Source organism: Cynara cardunculus (genome assembly GCF_001531365.2).
Source record: "Cynara cardunculus var. scolymus isolate 2C chromosome LG 3, CcrdV1, whole genome shotgun sequence".
NCBI lineage: Eukaryota > Viridiplantae > Streptophyta > Magnoliopsida > Asterales > Asteraceae > Cynara > Cynara cardunculus.
The window spans coordinates 30,626,565-30,645,181 of record NC_037530.1 but is presented as its reverse complement, the minus strand read 5'-3'; the positions used below and the strand labels follow the sequence as shown (position 1 = coordinate 30,645,181).

The 18,617-nt window shown below is 33.5% G+C and overlaps 1 protein-coding gene and 1 pseudogene across 1 annotated transcript; both read right to left on the bottom strand.

Annotated features, from left to right (window-relative positions):
• Positions 1 to 9,892: 9,892 nt before the first annotated feature.
• LOC112509140 lies at positions 9,893 to 11,086 on the bottom strand (annotated as a pseudogene).
• Positions 11,087 to 14,467: 3,381 nt separating this feature from the next.
• LOC112510142 (aldehyde oxidase GLOX1-like) lies at positions 14,468 to 16,213 on the bottom strand. Its single transcript, XM_025115451.1, has one exon. It carries the CDS (start codon positions 16,211 to 16,213, stop codon positions 14,585 to 14,587), a length of 1,629 nt encoding a protein of 542 aa, XP_024971219.1. The 3' UTR covers positions 14,468 to 14,584.
• Positions 16,214 to 18,617: the final 2,404 nt, after the last annotated feature.

The window sequence follows — 18,617 nt, the reverse complement described above, 5'->3', positions numbered from 1 at the left end:
TATGTATTACTAGTAAAGTTGGTATACATCTTGATTAAAGCCAAAAACTTAAAAATGGTAATTATGTTTCATTTTTGTGTCTTGACCCAAGTCTCTTCAGCCGAGTCGATTATAGGTTGAGTTTCTTTTCCTTCAGCAATCAAATCAGATAATCCATATTTTTGGCTTTTGGTCAAAAGAATCAAATTTTAGAGTGAGTGGGTTTCTTCACAATAACAGTAAAAAATGTTGTACCAATTGTTTTTTTCAACTAGTTAAGATCAACACAAACCATTTTTTTTAAGCAGAACTTTTACAATAGATGCCAATCTCAGTAAGCATAAATTTTAATACATACGGAACATTCAAGTGTAGCATTTTCAACATTTTTGCAAGTTTTACTGGTCTAGCATTTTCAACATTCTTGCAAGGTCTACTGGTCTAGCATTTTCAACTCTTGCAAGGTCTATTGGTCTAGCATTTTCAACATTTTCGCAAGGTCTGCTGGTCTAGCATTTTCAACATTTTTGCAAGGTCTACTGGTCTAGCATTTTCAAAAATTAAGAGGTAGAGGGAGGAAAGGTTGGCACACAACTGTAATATACTGGGTTTGTTTGTTTTCTTTGGTTTTAATAAGATCCAAAATAACAATCATAAACTTCTGCATGCTCACAAATGTGCATTGTTTTGTATGACGATAAAAATCAAGCAATCAAAACCATCTAAAAAGTTTAAAGTAGGCAACACCATGCATCTTCATGAACTTTTGTTTCAAATATTATATGGGGGCATACTCCACAAACCTAGTTGTGACCCAAGCATACCCGTTCTTGACATTTTAAAAGGCCTTGTGTGAGATGTAAAAAAAGAGAAACCCTCGATAAGTACAAATGCTTTTTTTAATAAAATGTTTTATCATCTGAAATAACAATGAATTCAAGAAATACTAACAATTTATATAAAATCGTTTTTTCGAGTATTTGTAGAGGGCAAAGTCAATCAATAATTAGTTCTACATTTAATATTTATCTACTATATCATTTTTACTTAGCATCTTTAATCCGTTCCACTGTAAAAAAAGATCATATGATATACCTTTAATATATAGATTGACATCATTTGGTGTCACAATGTTAACCATATAGAGTAACATTATATGCAAATCAATATAAATAAGTTGGGCCTTCATATCACTTCATGTTAATGTTTTCATCACCGTTTTAAACGTTTAGGGTTAAAACAATTTTTTTGGGAAACATCAATTAATCTTAGAATCAAAAGCTCAGGTTGGTTATTGCTTGGGATCTTATTCTTGTTTTAGAGATAGAAGAATATTTAAGATTCATGGAATCAATATTAGCTAATAAGGAGTCAATAATGTATGAAGAAAAATGATATTTATGGAATCCTAAATAGAGATATAAGTTGGACCGTTTCATATAATTGGTAATTTCTTTTCCAAAGGTAGAAACTTTTATTGGTTAATAACAAAAAATCTACTACATTCTAATACATAAATATAATCCACACAAATGGAATAATCAATAGAGTCAGTGAGAGATGAATGATGAAGAATATATCAATGTTTTCTTGGCAAATATAATGAAATGAATGACCAATTGACTTTTTTACTTGGTTTCTCTCCAATTTAATTAACTAATACATGGTTGTGGCCCTCAATATAATATTATATTCTTTTTTGGGTCTTATTAAACCCTAAAAAATATTGTATCTCTTTTATTTACCTTTTTGAGTTATTATTATATATACTAAAACCATTAATTTGGCCCCTATATCTTGTGGGCCCTGGGCATGCACCCGATTTGCCCTCCCATAGGGACATAGATCACGTTTTAAAGACAACTCCTATACATAAAGATCTCATAATGCAACACTGAGAATACCACTTGTGACCCAGATTCAATCTCTTTTCCACACTTTTTCGAAAGCCGGGGGCCTTCGCTGAACCCCCACTAGAGCCCACCCACCGAGTGGGAGATACTGGGATGGTTTGGTGACCCGTGGACCATATGTCTGCATAATAACCTTAACTAATACCAATTTTTGTTAATCCAAAAATAGGAAAACCAAATTTAATGATGCTTTTGGTGACTTATACCTATTTAGAATCATCTCAAGATTTAGAATATATTGGTCTTGTTACTCTTATTAGAAAGTATCGTCACCACAGTAGAGTTTAATCACGAAGTTCGGGATGGATTGGTTGTTTCGCTAGTTATTCCAGATGCTCGCAAAATCTGAATCACGTGAGGTATGGCATGGTGGCAAGGTCAAAAACCTCAAGTCTTACGAATTATGGTGAGACCATGACGTTTTTTGAGGCATGCCTTATGGCGATAATATATATACACACACGCATACACAAACACACATATACACACACATACACACTTGTGTGTGTTAATTTTTTGAATAATAACATACAACAAATTAAATTTATATAAAATAATAAAACTAAAAAAGAAAGAAGAATCACTGATGATACCAAATATATAGAGCTTATAGAAAAAGATATAAATAGTGCGGGATAGGAATTAGATCTCTAGAATCTCAATTCAATACTTTCTTCAATTTTCAAAGAATTCTTGTTCGACTCTTCGTGTATGAGAATGAGAGTAATTATTTACCTATTTAAGCTTTTAGTTGTTAAGTTATCTTTTTATGTTTATTTAAGTCTTGAGTTTCGTTCATAATTATCATTTATCCCTCAAGTTATATGATTAACAAACCCAACACCTTACAAAATAATGAGTTGTAACGCTCCAAAACTGTCGTAACACACCATAACGAGTTACAATGGAAGCCAAACCTTAAAGTGAAGCCACATGGTTTAACGCGACTGTAAACTAACCCAAGCCTTGACACCATAACGAGACCATAACAAGTTATTTAGAACCATGATAAAGACATAATTTATACATTTATTTACATTTATCAAGTTATGTCCGTGTCTTATAATATATAACTGTTTAAGGCCTTTTATAATATAATATAAATTCCTACGTATTTGTGATATTTTATAATATTATTAAATAAAAAATATTCAATAATGAACTTATTTTTGAAGGTATTGACCGGAGAATCATAATGGTATAATTTGTAACAAAAAAGAAACATTTTTTTTAAATGTATTTTAGTTAATATATGATTATTTAATTTTAATATGATAAATGTGTAAAACAAAAATGAAAACGTAAATAAAACAAACTAATTCGAAGATATTCTTGATATTTAATAATATGATTAAATCCAAAAGTATTCAATTTTGAGCTTATTTTGAAGGCATTAACGAAACGATTATAATGATATGATTTGTAAAAAGAGAAAAGTTCAGAAAAACCCAACGAACTATCCCATTTTGAATAAGTCTATGAACTATTTTATGAATGAAAAAAAACCATTAAACATTCTCATTTTAAAATGATAAAATCCATAAACATTTTTTTCAATAAAATAAATGATCAAACTTTTAAAAATCGGTATATCAATTTAACCCAACAAAAGAAAAACTACCAGCAACCGACTATAAAAGTCTTAAAGTAAAACTACTTGTAATTAGGGTTGACAACGAATAGGGTATATGGTAATGGATAAGTGGATAAATAAACAAATTTTTTACTCATACATTTATACAACGGGTTGAAACATAACAGATAACGGGTTTATCCTTACCCATTGCCAACCTTACTTGTAACCCCCTAAAAATAAATCAAAAAGAGAGAGATCAATGACAGAGCCAACAATGTCATAGCCGATATGAAGAACAAACAACGATGGGGCGACATGAGTGGCGAGGGGGAGTGATATCGTTGTTTGCGAGAGGTTTGAAAGACGTAGAATTTGGAAATAATAAAACAAATTTAAGTTTCTTTTTACTTTAAAACATTTCTAGTTGGTTACATATAGTTTTTTTGTTAAAAGGTTGTAAGTAACCAATTTTTAAATGTTCGGTGGTTTATTTATTACAAAAAGAAATATTCAGTGACTTAATCATTTAAAATGAGAAAATTTAATGAGTTATTCATTAAAAAAATAATTCATGGACTTAATCATTCATAATGAAAAAGTTTAATGGTTTTTCCATTCAAAAAAATAATTCATAGTCTTAAATCATTTAAAATGAGAAAATTTAACGGTTTTCTTTTAAAGAAAATAGTTTGGGGACTTAATCAGTCAAAATAAGATAGTTCGTTGCGTTTTTATAAAGTTTTTCTAAAAAGAAACATATATTTAATGCATTTTAATTCATAAACGAGTATTTATGTTAAAATGATAAGAGTGTAAAATAAAAAATGAGAAAGTAAAAAATATAAAGTAAATTAAATAAATAATTATAATGGTAGAAAGTGTAATTTAGAAATTAAAAATGATTTGTTTTCAAGTATATGGAAGACATGGGAGCCTTGGAGTTCTTGTAACTTTAAAGTTTGTATATTTAGCATAATAAAAGTGTACCTCTCAAAAATTTCAAGATATATAACTGTATTTCTTATTAAACTGCACATCCAACCCGCTATGCAAGTCCACTAATCCCAGAACGACCTCCCGTTTTTGCAGGTAGCTCGGAGTCACCGCATTTAAACCTCCAAGCCTACAAGGGGATCTTTTATTTCTCATTGGATTCGAACTACCTTTGAAGCTCAAGCTTAAACCAATCGGGCACCACCCTTGTGGTTGATAACTGCGTTTTTAACCTAGTACAGATAGTATAAGGTCTCCTATGAGTTGGTGATAAAAAACATGTGACTTAACATTGAGCATTGCTTGTAGGTTGCGACTAATGTACCAAATATTTTCCCCCATTTCGACCCAGGGACGTTCCAATCTTTTTGTAGGTCCTGTTACATCTAGAACTTTTAATTAAATGCATAAATGAGATGACAGAGAATATATGTTAGATATGCTCATTTTACAGCATTGAAGCGTGCTTATAATTAGTGTAGGGGAGATTACGTTGTGATCGTGATTTGTAGCAGATTAAAGCAGGAATTTATCAGTAAAGATTGTCTTTTTGGAATCTGTGGGCATCAACGTAGGAATTTGTAATAAAATCCATTGAACATTCAAGTAATCCAAAGATTGCAAACCCTTTCAAAGTTCTTGTCTCCATCTCCCATCCAAGTCCCTTTCCGAAAAATCAAGGCCAACTTGTTGTTATCGAGAGGTGACAGTAATGATTCAGCACAAGTCGCTAATTCGTAATTAATAAGGTACATGCCATTTAACATTAAGGAAGGTAGTGCCAAACATAGTGAAGTCGATAGAGTATGACTCCCGGATAAGGCCAGTTAGGGGAGGACCCAGTGTATTGGATACAGTGACGCCTCTTCGTTCCTCCATCGTAGTGTAAAAAACTATAGGGTCGTGAAAACTGTACCATATTGTGTGCCACATTATATGTTTCGAAACTGAAATGAGGACATAAGTTTCCATCGGTGGAGTTTGTTTGCAAAACTTTTCTTCCACCTCAAACTGAGTTTGAACCCACTACTGTTATTTTCTTAGCTTTTAACTTTTCACATATGAAAAACAATGAACTAACTAACAGATCAATAATGTTTTTGTTTAAAACATCCCCATATTTGTTTCTTATAATCAGACGATGTCACCACGGAAAGGATGCTGGTTACAGTTCTCATATTTCAGGTGTGCTCTAAACTGATGAAGATAAGATTCAGGACTCCATGGCCAAAAGCAAAGTGTTGGTTTTATCCAATTGCTTGCACATGGCAGCGCCAGTCAGTATCCATCCTAAAATAAATTTCGAGTTATAGACTTCAATCCACGTTATATCCAAAGGTCCCCAACCTATTTGGTGACAATTCAACCAATTGCTATCGAATTAATAAGGCATCAAATGTTAGACTTTTTCCCTTTTCATATGGACCTCCACTACAAATAATAAATATATGTCGGTTCTCAACTCATTTCAGATGGCCAAATCACTAAAAAGCTGTTAGAGAAATTTGTCTTAAATAACCATGTGTTTTATATATCAGATATCAATCATGTAATTGTAACTGGTTAGATACTTGTTGTTTTTGTCATGTCAGCTTTCTACGAACTTATTTCTAATAAAAACCCGTTCTTAAAAACCTTCCCCAATGCAATAAGCTTTTGAAAAGCTTTTTATCGTTTATAATTTAACATTCATCATCTTCTATTTAAATTGTCTTGTACAAGTTACAACCCCCTCCTAAAAAAACCGTCATATATACATTGTATTTTATTGTGACGCAACGTTTTATTTTACGTTAGTTGTTCTTTTGTCATGCCCGTTACCGTTCTTTATCTGTTAGATATGTGATTTAAATTTTGGGGCCAATTTTACATTGTTTAGGGTCTTCTATAGAAAAAAGATGATTAAAATATATAAAAAATATAATGATAAAGATATAAAAAATCAGTTCGTTAAAGAAATGAAAGATGATGAATATATTATATGGTTTTATATTTTTTTAGGTATTTGATATTGGTGTCATTTTAATCGTATTGACGAAAGTTTTTTTTTAATAATGTATTTTGTTATAAAATATATTTTATTTTATTATAAGTTTTTAATGAATTAAATTAATTAATCAAAATTTATTACAGTTTAAAATGAAAATTATATTGAAAGAGGGATAAAAATGAAAATTGTTTGAATTCAATACTGGTTAGTGTGGCATGAGTCTTTCAATAAAAGGTCTTTAATTACACTACTAGAATACTGAGTATTTCCGACGGACAATTTCCGTCGAATTACCGGCAGACAACAAAAAAGTCAACTTCTGTTGACTTCCGTCGGAAAAATTATTCTGATAATATTTCCGGCGGATTTTCAATAAATTTCTTAATTAATTATTTTAAACTTGTATTTAAATCTAATTACAATAATTTACCGGCGGATATTTTTAATTAATCTTTTAAAATAACGCACTGTTTGGTAGTTTTAGTCATTCTCTCCCATGATAATAAGTCTTCTCCAAGAACTTTTTAAATACTAATAAACTATAATGCCTAATGTATTGGAGATTCTCTAAGAAAAGGTATATATGCCCTACGAATCATCGGTCACAAAGCATCAAATATAGACCCTTTTTACCATACAAAGTAGAACCACTTGCTTTCATCTTTATTTTGATGTATACGAAAACAACCACAACCATGCATTGATAGATGTCTCCATTAGATTAATGTTAATCTACGGGTTCACTGGTGACCACAAATGGACCACCCATGATGATCGAATCGCTAGTGAAACAATAAAGTTGGTCCCAATGGAAACCCCAATGGAAACCGGTATTAGTAAAACAAGGATCGATCAAATAAGCAGAATAGGTATAGATTTTTATGTGAAAATGTTTCACCGTATCTTTTCTGTATTATGTGACAATATTTATACACAAAGGTTTCCATAAGTTACTCTGATCTGATGGCATGATTATAGGTAGCCTACACTAATTACATGGATTGGTAATCGCCGCTAATTACATGGCACCCTAAAAAAGCAACATGATATTTCCTAGTCTACCCAATATTATCTAATATGCCCCCAGTAGTTGGAACAAGAGGTTCCCGAATGTTAAGACTGGATCGAAAATCATAAAACAATATCTTTGGAAGACCTTTGGTGAAAGTATCCGCAAATTGATATTGAGACAAAACATGTAACACTTTAACTTGACTACTAGCCACCTTTTCCCAAACAAAATGAATGTCAAGCTCCACATGCTTCATACGTTGGTGTTGAACTGGGTTACCAGACAAGTAAATTGCACTTACATTATCGCAACACACAATGGTGGCCGAGGAGAATGTACAACAAAGCTCAAGGAGAAGGTTTCACAACCAACATGTTTCTAGACTACATGGCCATGCTCCGGTATTCCGTCTAGTATCGGGGAAGCCACCACAATTCACATCCGTATAGGAAATTAATGAGCCTGTCTTCGTCATGGGGAATCCTATTACGATTGGATTCAAGGGCGGCTCTTTTCCTGGCGGTACCAAAACTGTCATTATAGTTTTTTGCAGACTTGGTGTGTACCATATCTCCAACATCTGGGTGTCCAAAACTGCATTCTAATAGTAGTAATCCTGTACGTAAAAGTTTAGTTGATTTTTAAGTTCAAAATAAAACAACTAAAATTATGATAAGCTGAATATATACTACGAACTTGAAAATGTTCACACACCCGGAGCCTAACCTTACTAGGGATTTTCAACCAAGTGCACCATGACCCCTCAACCATGGACCGGTTTATCTGACTCATCCAGCAGATGGTGTGGGTGTCGTCAAAGTTATATAATGAATTAAATTAGCATCGATACAAAAAAAAAATAATTTGATCAATTAGTTAATAAAAATGTATTTAATCTTTGTCGTGAATGCCAATATGAGTAACTCAACTATGAGTGCCCTACCTCGTTGGCTCACACCAAAACGCGACAATGTTGATTTGTCTACGAAACAACATTAAAAACATATAATAATAATTCAAGTATGCAACACAATGTTAGATTCCACCCAATACCAGAAGCCAACCACAAACATTGTATAGACAAATTCATAAAGGTAACAAATAAATAAGTAAACATAGAAATAATAAAGATTTAAAACACCTAGAAAAGTTTACTAAGACTAAAATACACCTAATATTTAATCATTTGAGAAGTGATCAGACAATTCAGGTTCTTCATCATCTAAGTCACTACTTTAATCAACATGCCGGTTGTCGTGATGATCATTAGCAACTTCGATGTTATCTTCTCTATGAAAAGAAAGATGATTTCATTCATGTCTTCATTTCCCCTTATGGATTTTAATTTATCATTTTCTTGGAAAACTGTTCCTCATCCAGATTTTCATCATATGGTACTTCGGGTGTACACGACGCTAACTTATAGACCCTTCTTAGATTTGTCTTCACCAAGACCACTAAACTGTTAATGACTTCGATGAATGAGGTATATAATAGACTTGCTCAACTTGTGATTCTTAGATAAACAGGTCGTCTAAATGAAGTATTGATCTGTGTTTGCTATCCACCAGATTATGCTTGGGTCAACTCCAACACCAACACCGTTAACTGTATCAAACCATGTGCATCTAAATAGCACAACAACAATCCATGGTAATCAAACTCATATTCTGAGTAACAAGAGCCTCTCATGCATATATCACTAATGTGGTGTGATTCCTACCATGAGTTACGTGTGAAATTTGTAACCAATTACAAAAAACGTAGGTGTCTCCAAGCATAACATAGCAGTGTTTGTGCCAAAACTTTCAGATGATCGGTAATGGGGTTCGGCCAAGACATAGCCTATGATGACAAATAATCATGTCATTTATAAGATTTTATTAAGTACATATAAATAATGATGAATAATGATAATATGGATACACTTACGTAGCTCTCAAACCAGCCCACAAATTGTTCATCTCTACATCTATCAAGCCTCGTTTCATCAATATATGGCTCGTTAAGTCTAATCCAATAATTGAACATGTATATGAAAGGAAAGATTTCTTTACAATTAAGCAAAATGTATATGTAAGCCTTGAGCATATCTTCATCTGGTGTAATAGAAGATAGTTTCAACTATAGTTGCGTTAGTTGAAGCAACGTGTAACACTTTTGAGCATATTACAAGAAAGAATGTACAAAACTCAGTGATAGCATCCCATATCTGAATCAGTACCATCATTTTAATTGAAAGAAGGAGCAGTCTTTGCCCGAACACGTGACAATTGGTAGAGTTTCCGCTATCAAAGGCCAACGACCTTTGATTCATAGAAAACAAGTGTGCGTTAAATGATGATGACATCATTGTGAAACTGACAAAATTTGGATCCATGGTGGAATGATATGCTAAATTAATAGCCACTCGTCTTCCATACCTGACCTTAGTTCTTGGGTGAGATTATCCTGGGGCATAAATCAGAGGAGCTTGAATCCAAATAAGAAGGAAAAAAGGACTCTAAACTCCATTCAGTAGGATAAAGCACGTTTGTGAACAGATATTTGTCGTGAGGGTTGCTCCCACCCACAAGAAATGCTCTTTTGGGTGCACCCCCACAGACCAATACTTCAACAACATCTGCTATCCCCTGTTTTAGCCTTAAAGGCAGTAGTACTGCAAATCCGGTGCTCGGATAATTCCTTGGTTGACCTTCGTGCATTGCCAGGTAGGTCTTGAGAACTTGGTTCTTAGAGTACTCCCATAAAATAGCACGGTTATTGGCAAAAAGGAACAAGTTGTCAGGATTGAGAAATACAAATGGGTATAAGTTGTTCTCAACATCAGGGTCATTCGTCAGAACCAAAAAGAGCAAGTTGGGGAAGTTCTCATTGGCCGACTTCTTCGGGGTAGACTTCATAGTTAAATGCTTGGCGACCACCAACGATAATTTGTCGCACGTAAGGCAATAACTAATTGGTTACATACTATCTCTATTGATTTAACCCATTTGGTATCTCTTGCCAATATGTGCCATAAGATTTATTAATTTGACCCTGCGATAACCATCTTCCCAACCGCCAATCTGGACTAATCTCCCGGATAGTGGTTCTGATAAATACTAGTTCAGGCGCTGGTAGAGTTAAGAAAGTCAACGAGCTGAATATGGTCTCTAGCTACCAACCTTATAGTTTCCAAGGAGAATTAATTTCGAATATTCCCATCTAATGTTTTGTGGGTATCTTTGTTGAAAAATGAAGTGTCGGGTTCAATTACTTTAATTATTGATTTTAGACAATGATTTATGTAATCAATTTCGATTAAACTTTTTATTATTTATATCATCTCTTCCCTTCTCTCCATCTAATCTAAAATGTAATGTTTGACTTAACAAATTGTTTAACAAAAATGCTTGATTATTTATCTGATATGTAAATTGTTACCTCGAAATGATCTAAATAAGAATACTTCTTGTCCACAATCAAAGTAACTACTTTTTCGATTATTAATTATCAGAGGGCAATTAGAAAACTTTTTCTAGAAGAAGAGATCAAAGATTATACATGTAAATCTCGATCCAGAAAGCAAAAGAAATTAGAAAACTTTTGCTTTTTGCTTCATGTAAACGAGGACTTCCCATAGATTAATTTTGTTAAAACGAAACATATTTATTCATATCGATAAGCGTCTCTTTTTCTTAGAACGTTCTGTAACTTGATTCCTCACAAAGGCCTAGAAATAACTGTCGGAATCCAATTAAACAATTTTCTATTTCTTGTTTTCGATCATCGTTTCAATCCCCATGCCATTAGCAAACTTTCAGTCGAATCAGGAACCAGAAAAATCTACACGTAATCACCCATTACAAGAAACTATTATCCAAAGTTTTCCCCGCTTTTATTCGTGTCATCAAACGTTAATAAAGTGATAGTAATTATAGTTTTAATGTTATATAAGAATTCAATCTTTGTTAATCAATTCAATAATGAAGACATACATTCTATGGATTTTGTATCTAATGCTTAAGTTAATTCAAGTTATATAACAATATTAATAGATAATGTATGCACTTTAAATGCATCCACCAATAAGTATATATTTTTTTTGTTTAAATAATTTATTAATTGAAACAAAAAAACTAAAATTTATATTTTATAATAAATTAAATGGAATCAAATCTCCAATCTGTACATGTTTTATTTGGTAGCCATGGGTGTGGTAGTATTTGACATTCCATCCATCTTTTAAATACTAATCTTTTGTTTATTTTATTTTTGAAAACAATAGTATATATCCAAACAAGGTGCGCACAACAACATAACAAAGAATGATCCACCAACACAATAATTTAAGACTTTGGTTTGCTTCGTCAAACACAATAATTGTAGTTCTAGCTACAACAACTTTAGAGAAATTTGTAATAGGAACATCCTTATTAAATTATAGTATTGTTCTCACGTATCAGACGTTGTTGATCTGTGAACATCTAGCAAACTGACTCTCTTTCGATGTGAAGAACGTGACATTCCAACACAAATCTCAACCATGTGAAGGGAGGGTAAGAACCAAACGTCAGCTCGTTCAACAACTTTTGTCAATCAGAACCCGAATCTCTCTAAAGCATACATGGTATGATTCAAATAGTGTCATGAGAAATGCATGCCCAAAACGTAGGGCGTGGTTATGAAACTCAAGACTTTGGATTGGGAGTGTAATCAGACTTTAAATGTTTTATAAGGATGGACCATATGCTAGATTATGGTTTGTTTTGAAGGTTGTGCGGGTTTATTTGTGAATGATCATTGTCGTCTTTTTATATAACAAGTATAATAATACAATTGTAATATTTTTGGATTTTATGATGTTTTATACCTATTAACTGTTAGATTATAAGACAATCAATCAATCAAGAATTCTTTTAACGGATTTGTATAGAATAAGATCCCCTTTGCCTGGGGCGGACCCACTCTATAGCATACATAGCACATGCAACTGTTTCGTTCCTCCGATGTAGTGTAAATAAATTATAGTCTCATGAAAGGTGCCACCGTATTTTGTTGTGTGCAACCGTATATATTTTGAAACTACAATAATAACACAAGTTTTCCTTAGTAGAGTTTGTTTGCATGGTTTTTCTCCTATCTTGGGCCCGAGTTTGCATCATGTTTGGCTTATTTTCTTAGTTTTTAGCTTTTAATTTCAGATTTATTATGTTTGTGAATTTTTTTGTAATAAAAGACACTTGACATGGACCTCATATACGAAAAACAAGGAATTAACCAACAAACCAATGATGATTTTGTGAAAAATATGTATATCTTCGTTTCTTATAGTAAAAAAATTTAGGTCCGCCTCTGGCCTTTCCATTTCCTCTTCGGATCGCACACAAAAATAAACCATACTTATTACTTCTATAATCAAATGTGAAGCGGAACAACGTAGTCCATTCTAGAACGATGAAGCGTTTGGGAATCATATCAATTAGATTTTCAAGAACCACAACCGGTCAAAGAAAAGATATCGACGATGATCGAAGAAACAAACCAAAAGCTATTAGTCTAATAATGCATGCAACAAGGCTAACTATATGCGAAAAATGCAAATCTATCCTACTAAAAAAAAAAAAAGCATAGATGAAATGGGATTAACATAGGATATAAAATCTTCATTCATTTAATTTAGTAATCTTATTGTAGGATTCCAGAAATGTTTTCAGATGTCAAGCATTTTAGTATGTTAATTGTTCAATGATTTATGAGAACTTTGAAAACCCTCACTTTTGGTGTCCCCATAGTAGGGATTGATTCTATCCATCAAAACATATAACATACTTTTTCATCATATGTTGTGTTTCCATTGTATCCTTTTTCTTTTTTCTGTTGCTCTTTGCGAACAATATATGATCATTGTTTAATTACTTCAGCTTATATATATGCAATGAAATTTTGCGCTTAAATGGATTTTGTTCGACCGAAAATTAATTATTGGAATAAATTATAAATACCATGGGAATCAGGTGATGTTTATAATATATCCTACGGTTTGACATTCTATCAATTTTCAATTCTCCTAAAAATTCTTATTATATTTATAAAAAAATTTACAATCATAAGAGGAACTACCAACTAGAAAAAAGTTTAAAATGAACAAGCAATTGACTGCAATGGTTGCTGCAACAAATTGAAAGGAATTATATTAAAATAGGTTGAACAAATTATTGGATATCATATTTCCGATTCTCGTGTTCTATGCCTTGTCCACAAACTTCCAACAATTTGAATTGTTTATTTTTTGGGCTTGTCAAATTCAACAGAAAATAAAGAGGAGCTAGATATGCAAAACCAAAAAAAAACATGACGATGTAAGAATTACCAGCTCTGACACTGTAAATAATTAAAGGTGACTTCGTAAATTCATGTTTATAGTTGTCTCTTTCGTATCACTAGAATGACACAACAAACAATCATAAAGATTATCTGGCTATCGACAATAGTTAAATGAGTTAAAAGTACTTGAAAATGAAAGAAAATAAATGTGTTAAATGATCGTGACACCATTGTGACACCGACAAAATTTTGATTCACAGGGCCGATATGCTAAATAACACATCAAACAATCTTTACATATCAATTTTTATATGTAATAGCACGTTTGTGAAGACATAAATGTAATAGCCACCCGTCTACCACACCTTATCTTAGTTTTAGGCATGGGTGAGATTATCCTAGCGTAAATCAAAGGAGCTTGAATCCAAATAATAAGGCGAAAAGGCCTCCAAACTCAAGTCAGAAGGTTAAAGCACTTTCTACAAACGGTTGTGGAATGGTACATTCTAGGTTTTGTGCTTGGATTCTAAACCTTGAATCAGTACCCAATTTGGAGATCTGGTTTGTAAGTTAAAGGGCTGAGAATAGGTTTCCTTCAAAGTTCCTACTAGCCGTTTTACAAACTTGAATGCATATAATTTGATAGGACTTCCACTCTACTTGCATGCATCTTTTTCATTCTTTATGAAATTTAATCAAAATAACACATCAAACAATCTTTACATATCAATTTTTATGTCATTTTACAAGGAAATCCAATTAAGAAATAAGTGTACAATTGAAGATGACGACAAATATGTTATCAAATTTTATCACTGCATTTGAACCCAAACACCTGGACTTGGGATCTCCTTGTGAACCACAAATAGAAGATAATTCCCTGCCGGAGCAATGTTACCGGAAGGTGGCGTCGTCACAACAACCTGGTACCTTGACTTTCCCAAAATCTTGTTAGCGACACCACCATCAAGTACTAGTAATCTTTGATTCATAGAAAACGAGTGTGTGTTGAACGAAGGTGCCACCATTGTCACAAATACTGAGCTCGGATCCACAATGCCAGACACGGTAAATACAATAACCAACTGGTTACCGTACCGGATTTTAGAGTTTCTTACAGGCAAGATTATTCTTGGGCGTAAATCAGATGAGTTTGAATCCAAATAAGATGGAGAAAATGCCTCCAAACTCAATTCGGTAGGGTAAAGGACGTTTGTGAATTCATATTTATCATGTGCGTTACTTCCACCAATAAGAACACGTCCATCTCGTAGTAAAACCGCTGTGGAATGGTAAACTCTAGGTATCGTGCTGGGGTTTTGGACCTCGAATCGTGACCCTGCTTGGTTATCTGCATGGTAAATTACAGGGCTGAGAACTGGGTTCCTTCCAAGTTCCCACCCAGCAACCCCAGCGGATACGCCATTGATGATCAAAATCTGGGCATTGGGGAGCAACAACATGTCACTCATGACTCGAGCCATAGGCATGGTCTCCATGACCCATTGAGGGTTAGGRTCYGATATTTTGATGCGGCCGCAAGTATCCAAGGCTCCGTCAAATWTCCCATTATTTGCRTTAACAAAGGCTCCTTTTGGTGCACCCCCGCAAACCAAGACTTCAACAGCATTTACGGTYCCGTTTTTTATCCGCAAAGGGAGTAGTACTGCAGAGCCCGTGCTTGGGTAATTTCTTGGTTGACCATCGGGCATTGTTGGGTAAGTCTTGAGAACTTGGTTCTTGGAGTAGTCCAATAAAATAGCACGATTGTTGGCAAACACGAACAGATTTCCATCGGGATTGAGAAATACAAATGGGTATAAATTATTCTCAACGTTCGGATCATTGGTTTGCACAAGAAACGGMAAACTAGGTGAGTTCTCAGTCGTTGACATCTTTGGGTAGAACTCATAGTTAAATGCTCTGCGACCTCCAATAATAATTTGCCTGCCATCGGGCAATATATGATTGGTGGCATACCATCTTTGTTGATTCAATCCCTTTGGTATCTCTTGCCAATCACAAGAATCACATGATTTATAAATGCGGACAACACGATAACCATCATCCCAACCACCAGTTTGGACTAATCTTCCATCGGGCATTAAAGTTCCCGAGGAACACCAGACATTAGTGAGCACCATAAGTGGACGTATGGAATTCGATGCAATATCATACTCGACGGAGTGAGCAGAGCAGTCGGTTGAGTTGGGCCGGCATTTGCCATCTGGAAGAGAGATATTGGAGATTCCAAAATCCGTGCGGTCATACATGACAACACGGTCGTTGGGAAGTAGCTGCATGTGCATGGCGGAGATGCCAATGCTTGGGAGGAGGACGGACCATGATCCACCTGCGGCGGGACATGGTGGGGCTTGAAGGAGAAGAAGAAGACAGAAGAAGAGGAGGTCACGGTAAAAAAAGGAAGTGGAAGGGGCCATGAGTTAGTAATTGATCTTGTGCTCTTCTTGGGAACTTATTTGGTTTTTGTTTGTGTTTTTCGAAGTGGTGATGATGCCTTTAAATAGTAGTTCGGAGTCTTGAATTTGAGAAAACCATTTGTCAACCTCAATGATATACCAATTCCTTACAATTTTTTTAGCAACCATGAAATATTCTCTCCCAATTTTATAACAATAAAATCAGAAGTGGCTTGATTCTTTGCCCTTGTTTTTTTGGTCAATCTAAATTTCAAATTTTATTTTAGTTTCTAGCTTTTAATTTTATTACCAACCATAGAAGTGAAACTGTAAAGTTCTTTTCTTTTTTCAAATTATGGAATAAATTTCTAAAATCATAACATATTTCTTAACATGTTTGTAAGAAAAAAGAATTGTCGATGTTTTTATATGCGTGATTATCACCGGTGATTTTGTATGTATGTGTATTATCAAGTAAAACGAGTAGTGTGTTTATGTATCAAAAAATTAATTAAAATCATATTTTGCTTATTCATATAATAGTACGTAGTTTCTGCATATATATAGTTCTAGCTTCAGATTATTTTTTCCTACTTGACGATATAATGTAACTACGAGTTACTAAACTATATATCAAAATCACTAATACTTTTGTGGTTATACTTGTTGTCCCTATCACTTGATCAAATTGATTCTACACATTTTCATTTATATTTATGTATTTAAAATTGTTAAAATGATGAAGTAAATCCTTCGTGCTTCATGAAGAAATTTGTTCACGTCTAAATGTTCATACTTGTAGGTGTGGATAAAATGGTTGCATTTACTTGCATTTGTATATATGTTACTATTAATTCACATCGACAAATATGAAATAAATTTGTATGTTATTATTATACAATCGTTATTTTAAAGAGAGAACGTATTTCCCAACCCTCATTTGAATGATATACAATCGTTATTTTTATTGATGCTGAAACTTACACTGTAGGATCAAGAAATTAAATAGAGAAGGTATTTTCTAACCCTCATCCAAATACAAGTAACTATATATATATGATAGGTGACAACATGCATCTAACCACAAACCCAAATAAAGTCTTTAACAAACATATATAGTCTGATTGTCATCGATCGGAATTATAATTGTGATGTTTGGTAGTCTTTGACATTCCTTGAATCAATTGATTCTTATTTGCCTTATTTTATCATTTATTTTATGTGTTGGTGCAGAGAACTAACAAGGAGAAGAGAAGATGAACTACATACTAAATTAATATTAATAGGATTTGTGTCTGCATCAATGATTAGTTGTTTTAATATGGGGAACAAATTATAAAATTGCTAGAATTCACGTTTAAGAACACCGTTATTAGATTATCATATTTTCAATTCTCATGTATTATACCAAGTACTTGAAAGCCATTCAACTACATTTAGTTCAGAATGATGAGAGACGACGTCTCAAATAAGAGACAAGTATCTTTGACAAATGACAAAATGAGCACCCCTCAATCATGTAACATTCCCAACGTTTATTGTTCGGTTAACGTTTATTGACTATTTTTGAATTTGGTGACTAATGTAAATTAGTGACGGGCCTTTAGTAACGAAAAGTGGCCACCCAAATTTTGGTCACTAAAAGGCCTTAGTGACCAACTTTTATATTGGTAATGACCAAAAATATTTTGTCACTAATGAGGATTTTTCTTGTAGTGATATAATAATACAATTGTAATATTTTTGGATTTTATGATGTTTTGTACCTATTAACTGTTAGATTCTAAGGGGCTGTTTGTTTGCCTCTTAATGGTGACATTAAGAGGGAGCCTCTTAATCGGTAAGAGGCAGGGACTGTTTGACAAAAAAAAAAACATCTTAATGGTGACAATTGCCTCTTAATGATTTTGTGTCTAGGGTTTTACTCAACGATTCAGATCTAACTTGTTCCATTATTACCCTCACACGTCTCCAGCGGCTCTGCTCCTCCCATGCGAGATCCTCGTTCCTCATCCCACTCGATCGTGTTCTCCATCGTCTCCGTCGTCTTCTCCATTGTCTCCCACTTAATTTTAGGTATTTCCCTTCAGTCTCCTACTTCCCTCTGCAATCACAATGTCGATAAACTTAGGGGCTGTTTGAAATGCTTATTCCCTCTGCAATCACATTGTGGATGAACTTAGCGGCTGTTTGAAATGCTTTTTTTGACCGCCTTAGGTAGATGTTTCTGTAGTCACTTATGAGTTTCTTCTCTAATTACCGCCATGAAGCTGTCAAGGCCAAGATATACGAGTTTCTTCTCTAATTCCTTTGGACAGTATGTTAGTTAGCATGAATTAATTTATGTTTGAAATAACATTATTGACTTGATATTTATTGTTTAAAACCAATCAAGATCCATAAGAACAGTGCTTTCTATGTAAGA